We start from the raw sequence: 15,972 nt of genomic DNA, 5'->3' as shown, positions 1-15,972 counted from the left end.
GCCTCCAGACATGTTTAAAACAGAAAAATTTCATCTACAATCACCCCCTGTTAAATAATATATTATGTAGTATATAGCATAGTACGTAAAAGAATCTCTTTTAATTTTGCTGTGATTTTTCTACCAATTTTATCTATACATCCAAAATACTTCCATTCATATATATACACACATGTAATACACGTATATAAACATAAATATACATGCACATATCCACACGCAAACATTTTTGGATCTTTTTTCACTTAATATTTCAGCAAAGGGATTTTTCTGTCCTTAAAAATATTCGTAAAAATCAACTTAATGATTGTATATTATTCCATGATATTACGTTTCATTTCATCATTTCCTAGCTATTACTTTTACTTACAAACATAATTTCCTAATTCTAATGTTATGTTTAACATATAATTATGTCAATCTTTCCTGGCACTGTTGTGAGAGGTGAAATTGTTTTGCTAGTGATTTTAAACATTTTCCATTGGCTTATTAGACACAGGCATTTCCTCTTGGTGAACTCTGTTCAGATCTTTTACAGTCTTATCTATTTTGACCATAATTGCCTTAAAACTATTGCAGGTTCCTGCGTTTTTCTCATGCTTTTATATGAGCTAGTTGCCATGTTTGTTATAGATCCCTTCCCTGTTTGTTGTTCTTTTTAAATTTTATTTGAAGCCCTCACTGGTCACTGAGTACCCTTCTCCCACACTAAAGGTAACCACTCTTCTGACTACAAACAGCACAGATGCGTTGTACCTTTTATTTTGGTGTTTTGTTTTTTTTTAGATGGAGTTTCACTCTTGTCACCCAGCTGGAGTACAATAGCGTGATCTCAGTTCACTGCAACCTCCACTTCCCAGGTTCAAGTGATTCTCTTGCCTCAGTTTCCTCAGTAACGTGAGATTACAGGCACCTGCCACCATGCCCAGCTAATTTTTGTATTTTTAGTAGAGACGGGGTTTCATCACGCTGGCCAGGCTGGTCTCGAACTCCTGACCTCAGGTGATCCACCTGCCTTGGCCTCCCAAAGTGCTGGGATTACAGGCGTGAGCAACTGCACCCGGCTATTTTGGTGTTTTCTATACATTGGGTCATACGGTATGAAGTAGCGTCTGGCTCAGTTTGTGAACTCCATCCATGCTGTGGCATGCAACTGGAGCTTGTTCATTCTCATCGCTAATATTCAATTTTGTGAAGCTGCCACAATTCATTCTATTGTTGGTGGGCATTTGGGTGGTTTTCAGTTTGGCACTAGTTTTTAGTTTTTGGCTATTATGAATAAGGCTACTATGAACAACTTTTCTTTTTTAAGACTATGGTTAAAATTCCTTAGGTTATCTGCTAAATACAAAGGGGAGGCCAGGCGCGGTGGTTCACGCATGTAATCTCAGCACTTTAGGAGGCCGAGGCAGGTGGATCACTTGAGCTCAGGGGTTCGCAACCCGCCTGGCCAACATAGTGGAACTCCGTCTCTACTAAAAATACAAAAATTAGCCAGGCATGGTGGCAGGCACCTGTAATCCCAGCTACTTGGGAGGATGAGGCAGAATAATTGCTTGAACGTGGGAGGTGGAGGTTGCAGTGAGCTGAGATCGCACTGCTGCAGTCCAGCCTGGGTGACAGAGTGAGACTTCGTCTCAGAAAAAGGGAAAGGGTACTTTTTTAGTGGAGAGATCTGGTAGACACCAGCTGAAACAAATGGTCAAAGTCAGCGTAAGGGAACAAACTGACATTGGTGTGATGGAATGGAAGGACACAACATCACCCGTGAATTCCCTTTCCAAAAACGTTTAATATGAATCCAGGAACGAGTAAACAATCAGACAAATTTAGATCGTGGGACGTTTTACAAAACAACTGGCCTGGGATCCTCAAAAATGCAATGCCATAAAAGACAACAAGGCCAAGCAACTATTCTAGATTAAGGGAGATTAAAGAGACATGATACCTAATTGAATCCTGAATTTTAAAACAGCTATAGGCCAGGCACGGTGGCTCACGCCTGTAATCCCAGTACTTTGGGAGGCCGAGGCGGGCAGATCACAAAGTCAGGAGATCGAGACCATCCTGGCTAACACGTGAAACCCCGTCTCCACTAAAAAAAAAAAGAAAAAATTAGCCAGGCATGGTGGCGGGTGCCTGTAGTCCCAGCTACTCAGGAGGCTGAGGCAGGAGAATGGCGGGAACCTGGGAGGTGGAGCTTGCAGTGAGCCGAGATCGCGCCTCTGCCCTCCAGCCTGGGGGACAGAGCAAGACTCTGTCTTAAAAAAAAAAAAAAAAAAAACAGCTATAAAGGACATTATTGGGACAAATGGAGAAATCCGAACGTGGACTGGACTGTATATGAGAAAAAAAATTTGCATCGGCTCTATTTCTTGGGTGTGAGTGGATATTATGGTTACATAGTAGCATGTCTTTTAGTTGTTACAAGTATTTAGGTGTGAAATGTCATGTCTACAACTAACTTTTAAAGTTTCACCAAACAGACCCAACACACACACACACACACACACACACACACAGAGTGAGGTAAGCAAATGTGGCAAAATGTTAACAAGTGGTGCTTCTAGGTGAAGAGTATATGGGTGCCCACTGTATTATTTTTTCAATTTTTCCCGTGGTTTGAGAGAGTATTGTACCATATGCAGTCCTCTAGGACCTTTTCTCCCCACTCAACATTATGTCTCTAATATTCACCCATGTTGTTGCAAATAGCTGGGGTCCATTCGTTCACTACCGTGTTACATTTCATTGTGTCTACTCTATAATTTATCCATATTTCTTTCCAAGTAGGTTTTTTGTTTTTGCTATTATAAACAGTGCTTCCAAGCTGTTTGCAAATCATCAATGCCCTTACATACTTAGACCCTTCAGGAATGAGGTGAAGTTTTTATGGGGTAATACCAGAATCCCCTTTCCTTGGGGACCAAGATGACTGCAAAGCTGCTTCCTCTTGAGTCCTTCCATTCAGCCAGGCTAGTTTGTCTGGGAGTCATTCTCCCCACTGTCAGACAGGTTCCTGTTCCTAGGTCTAAGGTTTTAGAGCAGTCGATTGCCTCCATCTTTCTTTTCTTTTTTTCTTTTGAGATGAAGTCTCCGTCTGTTGCCCAGGCTGGAGTGCAATGGCGCCATCTCAGCTCACTGCACCCTCCACCTTCCGGATCCACCCACCTCGGCCTCCCAAAGTGCTGAGATTACAGGCATGAGCCACCGCCCCCAGCTCATCTTTCTCTTAATGAACTTAAAAATTGCACCTACAGGCCAGGCACGGTGACTTACGCCTGTAACTCCAGCACTTTGAGAGGCTGAGGTGGATCACTTGAGGCCAGGAGTTTGAGACCAGCCTGGGCAACATTGTGAAACCCCGGCTCTACTAAAAATACAAAAATTAGCAAGACCTTGTTGCTATAAAAAAAAAAAAAAAAAGGAAAAAGAAAATTAGGCCAGGCATGGTGGCTCACGCCTGTAATCCCAGCACTTTGGGAGGCTGAGGCAGGCGGATCATGAGGTCAGGAGATCGAGACCATCCTGGCTAACACAGTGAAACCCCAACTCTACTAAAAAAAAAAAAATTAGCCAGGCTTGGCGGTGGGCGCCTGTAGTCCCACTACCAGGGAGGCTGAGGCAGGAGAATGGTGTGAACCCGGGAGGCAGAGCTTACAGTGAGCCGAGATCACGCCACTGCACTCCAGCCTGGGCGACAGAGCGAGACTCTGTCTCAAAAAAAAAAAAAAAGAAAAAAGAAAAAAAAGAATCATTAGCCATGTATTTGTCATTTAAAGTTATGTAAATCATCCATCATGTGGTTTCCAATTTCTTTTGCTACTAAAGGCTGTGGCTCAAGCATATAGTCCCAACTCAGGCGGCTTAGGCGGGAGAATTGCTTAAGCTCTGCCAATACTAGCTTTTCTGTTTTTGCTAGTTTAAAAAGAAAGCTAATTTCCCTCATTTCTAGCGATCTTTGCACTTTGTTTATTTATTTATTTGAGACAAAGTCTCACTCTGTTGCCTAAGCTGGAGTGCAGTGGCACAATCTCAGCTCACCACAACCTCTGCCTCCTGGGTTCAAGTGATTCTCCTGCCTCAGCAGCCCCCACTCCGCCCCGCCCAAGTAGCTGGGATTGCAGGCATGCGCCACCACGCCCGGCTCCTTTTTGTATTTTTAGTAGAGATGGGGTTTCACCGTGTTGGCCAGGATGATCTCAAATTCCTGGCCTCAGGTGATCCGCCTGCCTCAGCCTCCCAAAGTGCTGGGATTACAGGCATGAGCCACTGCGCCAGGCCCAATCCTTGCACTTTCTAGGTGAAAGCTTGCTATCTGAATTTCCTCAAGTGTAATCAACTATAAACTGAAATTAAAGTTTCTAATTGTAATCCAGGTGTCCTCATAACATTTGTTTTTATTTTGCTTTTGAGACAGAGAGAGTCTTCTCACTTTTTCACGGAGGCTGGAGTGCAGTGGCACGATCTCAGCTCACTGCAACCTCTGCCTCTGGGGTTAAGAGTTCAAGACCAGCCTCAACCTCCCAAGTAGCTGGGATTACAGGTGCCCACCGCCACCCCTGGCTAATTTTTTTCTTTTTTCTTTTTTTTTTTTTGAGACAGGGCGTCACTTTGTCACACAGGCTGGAGTGCAATGGCACCACCTTGGCTGACTGCAACCTCTACCTCCCAGGTTCAAGCAATACTCCTACCTCAGCCTCCTAAGTAGCTGGGATTACAGGCACATGCCACCACGCCCAACTAATTTTTGTATTTTTAGTAGAGACAGGGTTTCACCATGTTGTCCAGGCTAGTCTCCAACTCCTGACCTCGTGATCTGCCCACCTTGGCCTCCCAAAGTGCTGGGATTACAGGCGTGAGCCACTGTGCCCGACCATCCTCATAACATTTAAAAGTAAAAATTCCTTTTCCTATTAGTGTGTTTTTTCTGGTGTGTCTCACATTAACTTCTTATAACAGTTTAAATCCACTTCTGGAATTTTTTTCTAGTACATTGGATGACTTTTTTTTATTTTAATTCAAAACCATATGTTTTTCATGACCACGACATCATGTAAAATTCTAGAAGGGTAACTCTCATTGCCTTACCATAAAAAAAAAGAAAAAAAAAAAAAGTTCTTTGGAACACTTGTCTGCTTTCTTTTTTCATTTTCAACAAATATTTACTAAATAATACCAAACGCCAACCTCGAAGCTGCTCACACCTGTAATCCCAATACCTTGAGATTGGGAGGCTGGGGCAGGAGGACCCCTTGAGCCCAGGAGTTCGAGACCAGCCTGGGCAACATAGGAAGACCCCCCTACTAAAATAGTAGCAACAAAATAGAGTGGTGGCGCTGCCTGTCGTCCCAGCTATTGAGAAGCTAAGGCAGAAGAATTGCTTGAGCCCAGGAGGTTGAGTCTCCCGTGAGTGCCACTGCACTCCAGCCTGGGCAACAGAGCAAGACCCTGTTTCAAACAAACAAGCAAACAAACAAAAACAAATGCCACCGTGGCCAAGGTACTGTGCAGGAACCTGTGCCGCAACAAAAAGGCCCTGCTCTGGAGGTGTTTGAGGGACGACAGCAGTAAAATGCTAGAACAGCTGTGGAAAGAAAGGCTCCTTCCAGCTGAGGCCTTCCAGAAGGCCACAGGTGTGAGCTGGGACTCAGAGACAGCCCCCTGGGAAGCTGGTGCTCCTGGCAGGAAAAAAAGCCTGAGCAGAGTCCCAGTTGGGCAGTACTGAGAGCTATGGGTAATGGCAAGGCGCTCAGCTTGGCTTGCACAAGTGCTGAGAACCTGACCATGGAAGGCCGGGAATTCTTTTTCTTTTTTTTTGAGACAGAATCTTGCTCTGTGACCAAGGCTGGTACAATGGCATGATCTCAGCTCACTGCAACCTCCACCTCCAGGGTTCAAGTTATTCTCCTGCCTCAGCCTCCCGAGCTGCTGGGATTACAGGCATGCACCACTACGCCCGGCTAATTTTTGTATTTTTAGGAGAGATCGGGTTTCACCATGTTGGCCAGAGTAGTCTTGAACCCCTGACCTCAAGTGATCCACCCGCCTCAGCCTCCCAAAGTGCTGACATTACAAGCAGGCACCACCACACCTGGCTAATTTTTGTATTGTTAGTAGAGACGGGGTTTCACCATTTTTTATTTTTGTATTTTTAATGGAGACGGGTTACCATGTTGGCCAGGCTGGTCTTGAACTCCTGACTTCAGGTGATCCGCCTGCCTTGGCCTCCCACAGTGCTGGGATTATAGGCATGAGTCACCGCGCCTGGCGGGAATTCTAAATTCAGAAAGTTTACATTGATTCAAGCTGTCCCTTAGCAGCACTAACATGGCAGCAATGCCAGCCCTGGACTGAGGGTGGAGGGGAGGACCCTGAGGGAGGAAACTGTGGATGTAAATTATATCACAAAGGCCGGGGGAAGAGAGTTTTCAAAAGTGTCCGTCGGTCCAGGTGCAATGGTTTGTGCCCGTAATCCCAGCACTTTGGGAGGCCAAGGCAGAAGAATCGCATGAGCCCAGTTCAAGGCCAGGTCTGGGCAACATAGTAAGACTCTGTCTTTAATTAAAAAACAACAGGCCGGGCATGGTGGCTCACACCTGTAATTCCAGCACTTTGGGAGGCCAAGGGTGGATCAGAGGTCAGGAGATTGAGACCATCCTGGCTAACACGGTGAAACCCCGTCTGTACTAAAAATACAAAAACAAAATTAGCCCGGCTTGGTGGCGGGCGCCTGTAGTTCCAGCTACTCGGGAGGCTGAGGCGGGAGAATGGCGGGAACCCGGGAGGCGGAGCTTGCAGTGAGCGGAGATTGCAAAACTGCACTCCAGCCTGGGCGACGGAACGAGACTAACAAAACAAACAAACAAAAAAACAAACAACAACAACAACAACAACAAAAAACAGAAAACAGTCCATTGTAGGGAAGCAATTTTGTTTTGTTTGAACCAAGTACATCCTAACAATGAAATATTGAGCACGTTAATAAGAATGAGGCAGCTCTGTAGACGGCTATGGCAAGATCTCTAAGAATACATAAAATAAAAATTATTTTGCAGAAGAGTTTAAAATATGGGCCTATTTGGGTAAAAGGAGTATTTACGTGTGTGCATATGCATAAAAAATCAGAAGATTACCCAATGAACTACTACTAATCTTCACTAGAGAATCTTGGTTGGGAAGATTACCCATAGAATCTGCTAGTGGTAGACTGGCTTGTGCTAGGGTGTGATCAGTGTAGGGGAGTGGACTTCACATTTTTTCGCACTTACTTGCGTATGGTTTGAATGTTTTCCACTGAGCATGCATTTTTACTTTCCTTTTTTTGAGACAGGGTCTCACTGTGTTGTCCAGGTTGTGCAGTGGTGCAATCATAGCTCACTGCAGCCTCCAACTCCTGGGCTCAAGTAATCTTCCTGCCTCAGCCTCCTGAGTAGCTGAGATTACAGGCATGCACCACTGTGCCCAGCTAATTAAAAAAAAAAAAAAATTGTAGACATGGGGTCTTGCTATATTGCCCTGGCTGGTCTCAAACTCCCGGCCTCAAGCAATCTCTCCTCCCTTGGCCTCCAAAAGCACAGGGATAACAGGCATGAGCCACTATGCCTGGCCCATTCTTACAAGTGAGGCTAATGAACAGCATCCATGCTGCAAGGTGAGGCTTAAGAAAGTTCACTTAATTTAGTAATTAGGGAGCCTCATTAGTATGACCCTTGGGGGCAGTCCCTTAGACAGTAGGCTAAAGGCAACTAGAGGCAAAAAGGGGAGAAGTATGCCCAACCACCCCAGTGTTCCCTAGTCTGTCTTGGTTTTATTCCAGAGTCCCAGGAAGTTCCTTATCCTTCCCTAAGTGAAGATTAAATAGAGAAGTGGAAGGATGAAGAGGAAGGTGATAAAGAGGATGGCAACAAATTGAGGGGTTTTTGGGGACAGGATCGTTGACGATGGGATTTTTTTTTCTTTGGTGTTTCAATTTACTTTCAGAAAAACTATGATTACTTTCTGGCACTTACAGTAGTTAGCAAAGTGTCACGAAGAAGTAATGCCTCTGACTGAGGCTATTTCTGAAAAAGAAAAAGAAAAAAAGTAATAATGAAGTCACGGGTTTAGACCTGCTTCAATTTAAAAAAATAAAATGGGGCTGGGCATGGTGGTGCACATCAGGAAGCTGAGGCAAGAGAATCACTTGAACTCAGGAGGCAGAAGTTGTAGTGAGCCAAGATCGCGCCACTGCACTCCAGCCTGGGTAACAGAGGGAGACTGTCTAAAAAAAAAAAAAAAGTTGTGTCAGAGGTGTTTGAACCAGAGCAACTCCATCTTTAATAGGGGCTGGGTAAAATGAGGGTGGGAACTCCTGGGCTGCATTCCCAAGAGGTTAGGCATTCTAAGGCACAGGATGACATAGGAGGTCAGCACAAGACACAGGTCACAAAGACCTTGCCGAAAAAACAGCATGCAGTATAGAAGTCACCCAAATCCCACCAAAACTAAGAGGTGACAAAAGTGACCTCTGAGCCGGGCATGGTGGCTCACACCTGTAATCCTTTGGGAGGCTGAGGTGGGCAGATCATGAGGTCAGGAGTTCAAGACCAGTCTGGTCAACATGGTAAAATCCCATCTCTACTAAAAGTACAAAAATTAGCCAGGTGTGGTGGCACGTGCCTATAGTCCCAGCTACTTGGGAGGCTGAGGCAGGAGAATTGCTTGAACCTAGGAGGCAGACGTTGCAGTGAGCCGAGGTGGTACCATTGCACTCCAGCCTGGGTGACAGAGTGAAACTCTGTCTCAAAAAAAAAAGAAAAAAAAAATAGTTTGCAGTGAGCCAAGATCATGCCATGGCACTGCAGCCTGGGCAACAGAGTGAGACTCCGTCTCAAAAAAAAAAAAGTGACCTCTGGTCATCCTCACTGCCCATTTTTTATACACTAATTATAATGCACTGGCATGCTAAAAGATACTCCTATCAGTGCCATGACAGTTTACAAATGCCATGGCAATGTCAGGAAGTTACCTTATAGGGTCTAAAAAAGGGAGGACTCCCTTAGTTCTGGGAATTGCCCACCCCTTTCCCAGAAAACTCATGAATAATCCACCCCTTGTTTAGCATATCATCAAGAAGTAACAATTGTATAAGCAGCTGAGCCGTCCATGCTACTTCTCTGCCTATGGAGTAGCCATTCTTTATTCCTTTCCTTTCCTAATAAGCCTGCTTTCACTTTTCCCTATGGATTCGCCTCAAATTCTTCTTACATGAGTTCCCTCTCTTGGTGTCTGGATTGGACCCCCTTTCTGGTAACAGTTGTAGTTAGGATTTCTTTTTTTTTTTTGAGACAGGGTCTCATTCTGTCACCCAGGCTGGAACGCGATGATGCAATCACGGCTTACTACAGCCTCAACCTCCTGTGCTCAAGCGATCCTCCCATCTCAGCCTCCCCAGTAGCTGGGACTACAGGCATGAGCCAGGACACCCGGCTAATTTTTTTCTTTTCTTTTTTTTTTTTTTGTAGTGACTGGGTTTCATCATGTTGCCCAAGCTGGTCTTAAACTCCTGGCCCTCCTCAGCCTCCCAAAGTGCTGGGATTACAGGCATGGGCCACCGTGTCCAGCAGGATTTTGTACATTGAAGACTGTGTTTTATCATATTTGGAAAATTGATAGTCATAGTCACGTTTTCTCTTCTTCTTTTTTTTTTTTTTTTGAGACAGAGTCTTGCTCTGTCGCCCAGGCTGCAGTGCAGTGGAATGATCTTGGCTCACTGCAACCTCTGCCTCCTGGGTTCAAACGATTCTCCTGCCTCAGCCTCCAGAGTAGCTGGGACTACAGCCACCCGCCGCCACGCCTGGCTAATTTTTTGTATTTTTAGTAGAGATGGGGTTTCACCATGTTAGCCAGGATGATCTCCATCTCCTGACCTCAAGATCCGCCCACCTCAGCCTCCCAAAGTGCTGGGATCACAGGCGTGAGCCACCATGCCCGGCCAATTTTTGTATTTTCAGTAGAGACGGGGTTTCACCATGTTGGTCAGGCTGGTCTTGAACTCCTGACCTCAAGCAATCCACCTGCCTCGGCCTCCTAAAGTGCTGGGATTACAGGTGTGAGCCACCTCACCTAGCCTTTCTCTTTTTAATAAAAATAGCAATAATTCAGTATTGTTTGCTAAGGAATTATTCTGTGCCCAGTAGTGTACCAGGCACATATCTCATACATTCAGGATCTCATTTGTATGAAATTCTTATAATACCTCTACAAGAGGTATTGATTTTTCCCATCTTATACATGAAGACACTTGAGCCTCTGACTGAGGTCACATAGCTGGTGAGTGGCATCAATCCTGGTCCCACCTATCCTGTCCCTATCTACATTTCCAGAGGACGGAGGTGGGGATACACTGCGGACCATGCCCACACTCCTGCCTCATCCACAGGGGGAGGGGCCGCTTCTCAGCCCCGCACCTGGCTGCCTTCAGGGAAGGCTGGGGAAGGCTCAGGCAGGCTGGCTCTAGTGTTCCCTACACGTGTCCTCCCGAGGTGGCCCCTGGGAAGGAGATAAACAGAGAGGCCACCCATCCGATCTGGGATCTGTCACTGTGGGCCATGTCTGTGTGCTTGTCTCCCGTCTGCTGAGGTCATTCCAAGAGGCAGGGACCAGGCTCCTTCAGTGTCCTCCCTAGGATCCATGAGTCTCGAAGGAAGGGTCATTGGAAGGTGGGAAAGAAGAGGGGAGGGGAGGCACGCCAGGCAAAGGGATAGCGCGTGGGCAGAGGCCTGGAGGTGGAGAAGGCTGGGGCAGGACAGCAGAGCAGAGGCATGGGGGGCCGAGAAAACTAGGAAGAAGTTGGTCCTTCTGCTACCAACAAAAGCCAGAGCAGAATGCACAGTCGGAGAAAGAGAAACCGGGGGAGGGGGAGGCTGAAGGGAGCAGAGTGCAGGTGGAAGGGTCTGCGCTTCGAGAGTGCAGAGCCACGAGGCTGGTGCCTGGGGGCCAGGAGGGCAGGGGGAAGTGCAAGAAAGGAACCAACTGGTAGAATTCCACGAGGGGCCACAGTGTGCACTTGAGGGGTCAACCCAATCTGTTTCCTAAAGGGCTGCAGCTGGTGGACCCCGGCAGTCCCCCAGTGTCACAGGTGCCACTGGACAGCCCTCATCCAGCTGCCGTTTACTGGTACAATCCCTAGCCGAGAAGTGACAGATCTTCAGGGCCCAGGGTGAGCTCCAGGAGCGCATCACCACCCCACTGGCCCACCCCACTGAGATTCACAGGACGCAGGCGTGGGAAAGCGGCCCCTCCCACCTCACATAGGCCTAAACAGGAAGACATGCTTCCTATCAGCAGTGCTCAGGCCCTCCAAGTCCAGGGACTCCCACTGGAGACATGCTGGGGAGGTCTCAAATAAAGTACAGGCCAATGCCATCTCTGCTTCAGCTCTGCAGGGGCTCAGTAGACACCCACTGAATGAATGAATGAATGAATGAATGAATGAATGAACAACCATGTGAATCCTTGACCTCAGGGAAGCTGGAATGCCAGGCTGGGGCACCTTGAGTCACTCACTCATCTATGACTTCTTGGAGGGAGTCCCTCAGAGATCTTGAGGACACTGAAGGTGGCTCGGTCCAGGCCTCCTGGACCCACAAGGAAGTGGGCGACCCAGGCACCCAGACCACTGACATGTGACAGAGGGCTGCTCGCTCCACCCTCCTCCTCAGGAGTCCTCCCGGTGGGACACATCGAGAGGTGTCCTAGAGGGCTTGGAGTTATGGGGGCGGGGGGAACCCACAAGGCAGAATTTTCCAGGCTTTCCTAACACACACACACTGACAGTGCTTCACGCGATGGAAACGCTGTATGGTACGGGAGCGTTCAGGCTCCGTAACCACTCCTGGGTTCGAACCTCACTGGTACCACCTTCTAGTGGTGTGGTGGCACAGCCTTGAGTGAATCCCTTAACATCTTTAACATTTTCACGCCAGGTGTGTGCAAGAGTGACACCTGCTCAGAGACAGGAGGTATCCAAGAGCTGCTGCCAGCATAGCACTCGGCACGGCACCCATCACATGCACAGCGCAGCCATGGATGCCATCGCTCCATCCCTCCGGGGTTGTGAACAGTGCAACAGGACTCCTCCTCGATGCTTACACGGATGAGGAACTCAAATGAATATCCGCCTGAGAATTGCATGGCACTTCTGAAATCATCTCATCGGGCCAAGTCACAGTGCCCTGCGTGCATCAGAAGGCCAGGATTTCTCTGGTGTGAAAAACGGGGGCCCAAACCCAGGGTTCTTCCTCCCCTCCGTGCACCCTCACCTTGCCCAGGCAAACCCAGAAGAGAGCCAGGATCCCAGCACCAGACACAGCTCGAGTGGGCACCTCCTGAGCCCTGATGGCTCACAGAAAGCCAGAGGGTTGGAGCAAGGAAAAGTGAGTTTTGTGTGGGGGAACAGTAAGAAGTTTCTGAACCCCACGACTCAGCAGGAGCTGGGCCGAAGTGTGGGGAGCTGGTCTGGCTGACTCTGGTCAGAGCCTCAAGCACCCGATGCTTCTGTCCCTGTCCTTCAGGGAGCAGCGACCTTCGCCACAGGAAGATTTCCTGATGGCTCCTCACCCCATGACCTTGAGACTTGATCCCTGGAGCTCCTAGAAGCCCTTTTCCCTGCAACTAGCTCCTCATTCCTCTGCTTGGAAACCTCCAAGCGTCCCCTGGGGTTCCTCACAGCCAGCGTGCAGGTCCCTTCCCCATTCTGGCCTCTCAGACACCTCTTTTACCCAACCTTCTCCTCGGCCCAGCCAGCAAGCTTCCACATCATCCCCAGAAAAGCCCAGCCCGGTGGCCCCTTCCTGCCTCTCTCCAGACAGCCTTGGACACCCTTTGGTCCACATGGTCTCTCCTGCCTCCAGTCTCCAGACAGGAAGCATCCACACTCCAGCCTTTCACTTACTAGGTGTGTGACCAATGTAAATGATCACACCCCTCTTAGCTTTCATTTCCTCAACTGCAAAAATGGTCCAACAATAGCCATCTCCTTGGATTGTTATCAGAATGAAATGGGAACTTGCACATGAAGCATTTGGCGTGGCTCTGGGCAGGCAGGCATCCCACCAACGGCATCCTGCCCCCCACGCAGTTCACTGTTCCACGTTTCATTCTCCCACAAGGTATTTTTTCCAGAAGATGCATCTTACACTCTTCTCTACCTTCCCTCCTCCCCAAGAACTTGGCTCAAGGCTGAGCAAACTGAATGCTCCAGAAATGCAGTAATATGGCAACCAACAAAGAGGACTTCTTCCAGTGACAGGCTCCGTGGGCCACTCCACCAAGGTGAAGAGAAGATGGATCCCACCATCACGCACCAAGAAGGCACTGCCGCCTCGCTGTCCCCGCCCCGTGATCTGGGCACACTGGACTCCCCCCATGGTGGTCAGGAAATTTCCCACATGCAGCCCCTGACCTGCCCGGCATAAGCCTCACCCCCAGTAGCACTGGCCTGCCACACCCTACCACCCCCACGCATTTCCTGGGGCCATTTGGTCCCTGGTGCTGGTGAATTCCTCCCAATGACAACGTAATTCACCAGGTACTAAGGGCTGCCAGCTGTTCGGGCAAGGACTTCAGCCCAGAGGCTCTGAACAGGCTTCCCAGGGGAGGGCCCAGTGGAATTTGACAGGGCAGGGGCAGGCGCTCTCTGGGCAGAGGGCACAGCTGGAACCTGCAGCAGCTCCATCCTCCTCCTGCTCAGCTGCTTCTGGAAGACCTCACACTGCCTGCCGCCCAGATCCAAGCCTCCTCAGGGTGTGGTCAATGCAGTGCCACCATGAAGGGGACCTCTGAGGCTACTCATCCCTGGACAGTGCCCCAGGGAGGGCCGGGCACAGAGACCAGGAGGAGAAGGGACACTCCAGGCGTCCTTGTCCTCCCTGACCGGGCCTCTCACCAGGCACTTCCAGCCCTTTCTATGAAAAGCTCCAGGGGGAAAGGCCGAGTCAGCACTCTGGCCACAACTCTCTCCCAGGGCCTGGCTTTAAAGTGCGCTCTGGAGCTCTGGGAACGGCCATCCTCTCCAACCCTCCCCACTGCCTGCCTCCTGAGGCCCTGCACAGAGGAGCAGAGGAAGACAGGAGTGCGAGGAGGCAGGGGAACTGCCTGAGGCCGTCCTGCAGTGGGTTAGGGGGTTACCCGGCCTGGTTTCTGTCTGTCCGACATTCAATGCCAGGTGGGTGCAGAACTGCCCCGGGGGCTCTGGTTGGTGTGAATGTGGGTCACCGTGGCCCCCACCTTTCCCATCTGGCAGATACGTGTCTTGTGCCTACGTCACACCAGGCCAAGCCAGCAAGCACGGGCCAGGCTGGAGGCCCCAGACTCTCCAGGGGGCTGTCTGGTCCTTGCACAAAACTGCAGACACTGCACGGACTGTCCCCATCCCCCAATTACACAGCCAGCAGGACCAAGCTGGGCCAGGAATGGGGCTGCAATCACCACCCTCCTGGGCGATTCCCGCGTTCACTCCAGACGCCCCCACCCCCACTCCCCCAGGAAGTGGATCTTTCCTTTTAATGCTCAGATTCTTGGCGCGGGATCTGTCTGCCCCCACACTTCACTGTTACCCCTGAATAAGGAGCAGGAAGAGAATGGCACAGTTTCAGGGTTTTCTGATTTGTGTTTCGTTTTCTTTTGGTTGGGTTTTTAAATCTTTAGCAGCTCTTTTGCCGCTCAAGATCTGTCCCCTCTGGAGGTCCACCAGAGTGCTCAGAGCTGCCCACGCTACGCAACATCACAGCACGGCAGCGCCCAGCCTGTCGCTGCGTCCCGGTGGCAGAAGCCTCCTCACAGGGCTGCTGAGCTCACACGGGGCGGATGCCGCGCGCCACAAGCCTCCTCGAAGACTAAGTGTGGAAAAGAAAATATCACCGCCCACGAGATGCAGGGGGCGGGGGGAAGGTGGGGGAAACGAACCCTCGCGGATAGTTGGAAAGCCGTCCTAACGCATCAGTCCTGGGGCAGAGCGAGGAGACCGGGCCCGGGAACTCCCGGACAGAGCCCTGGCTCCCCGGGCGCGCCCTGCAGGTCCCCTGCCAAGGACGGGCCAGCGCCGGGTGGTCCGGGAGCGCCGTGCGCGGGGGTCCTCACGAGCCCACCCGCTTCCTCCGAGGCTGCTGGAGTCCCCCGGGCTCCCCTCCCCCGCCGCCCGCCACATCTGGTTCCACTCAGGTCCTCCCCCACCTCTAGGCGCGCTCCTCCTCCCCTCTCCTCTCCCGCTTTCAGAAAAGCGGAGACGAGTTTTAAAAACCCAGTCACACACACACGCACACGCACACACGCTTCTGGAGAAAAGAGGGGGGAAAAGGAGGGAAAAGTCGAGAGCGGCCCGCGCCCCGGCGCTCCCCCCGCCCGGGCCCCGAAGTTGGCCAAGTTGGCAGCGCCTTACCCGGGAGGGCGGCGTCCCCAGGGGCGCCGGGACGGCCGAAATGCAGGCCCCCGAGGAGCAGGACGCAGCGCAGCAGGTGACGAGACCAAGGCGCGGAGGCCGGCCGGCCGAGCCCCATCCCCGGGCGCAACGCTCAGTGGACGCGGGGACCGAGGGCGCACGGGCGCAACGCGTGGTGGCAGCCCCGAGGCTGGGCTGTGATGACCGCCCGCAAGGGGCTCGCGTCCTCCTCCGGGTCGGGACGAAGTGATGCCTCCCGGGGAGGAGGAGGGAGGAGGCAGCCCGGGCGGAGGGAGGGCGGAGGGAGGAGCGCAGAACCGGGGAGGAGGGTTTGAGGGGTAGAGGGAAAGGGAAGCGGGCAGCGTGGGAGGGGAAGGGGAGGAGGTGCGGGCCTGGGGCGAGAGCGTCGGGAGAGAAAGGGGTGGCGGAGAGGTGGATAGGCCGGGTCCAGGAGGACCCCAGCGTGCGCCCTTTCTCTTGCTGCTCTGTTTCCCAGTCTCCCCACCTCGCCTTCCCTCTCTTCTGTCCCGGCCAGGAGCCCCAGACGCTGC

The 15,972-nt window shown here is 50.5% G+C and overlaps 1 protein-coding gene across 1 annotated transcript in view; it reads right to left on the bottom strand.

The window, feature by feature from the left end:
• MRC2 (mannose receptor C-type 2) overlaps positions 1 to 15,677 on the bottom strand; it is a 65,991-nt gene extending 50,314 nt beyond the window's left edge. Inside the window, exon 1 of the mRNA XM_005584614.4 lies at positions 15,422 to 15,677. Within this exon, the coding sequence (XP_005584671.2) occupies positions 15,422 to 15,539 (118 nt within the window). The 5' untranslated portion in view covers positions 15,540 to 15,677. The remainder of the gene's footprint in view (positions 1 to 15,421) is intronic.
• Between the last annotated feature and the right edge of the window lie 295 nt (positions 15,678 to 15,972).

This window comes from Macaca fascicularis, chromosome 16 (genome assembly GCF_037993035.2).
Source record: "Macaca fascicularis isolate 582-1 chromosome 16, T2T-MFA8v1.1".
NCBI lineage: Eukaryota > Metazoa > Chordata > Mammalia > Primates > Cercopithecidae > Macaca > Macaca fascicularis.
The sequence above is the reverse complement of the archived record's forward strand: the minus strand, read 5'-3'. Positions and strand labels throughout refer to the sequence as shown.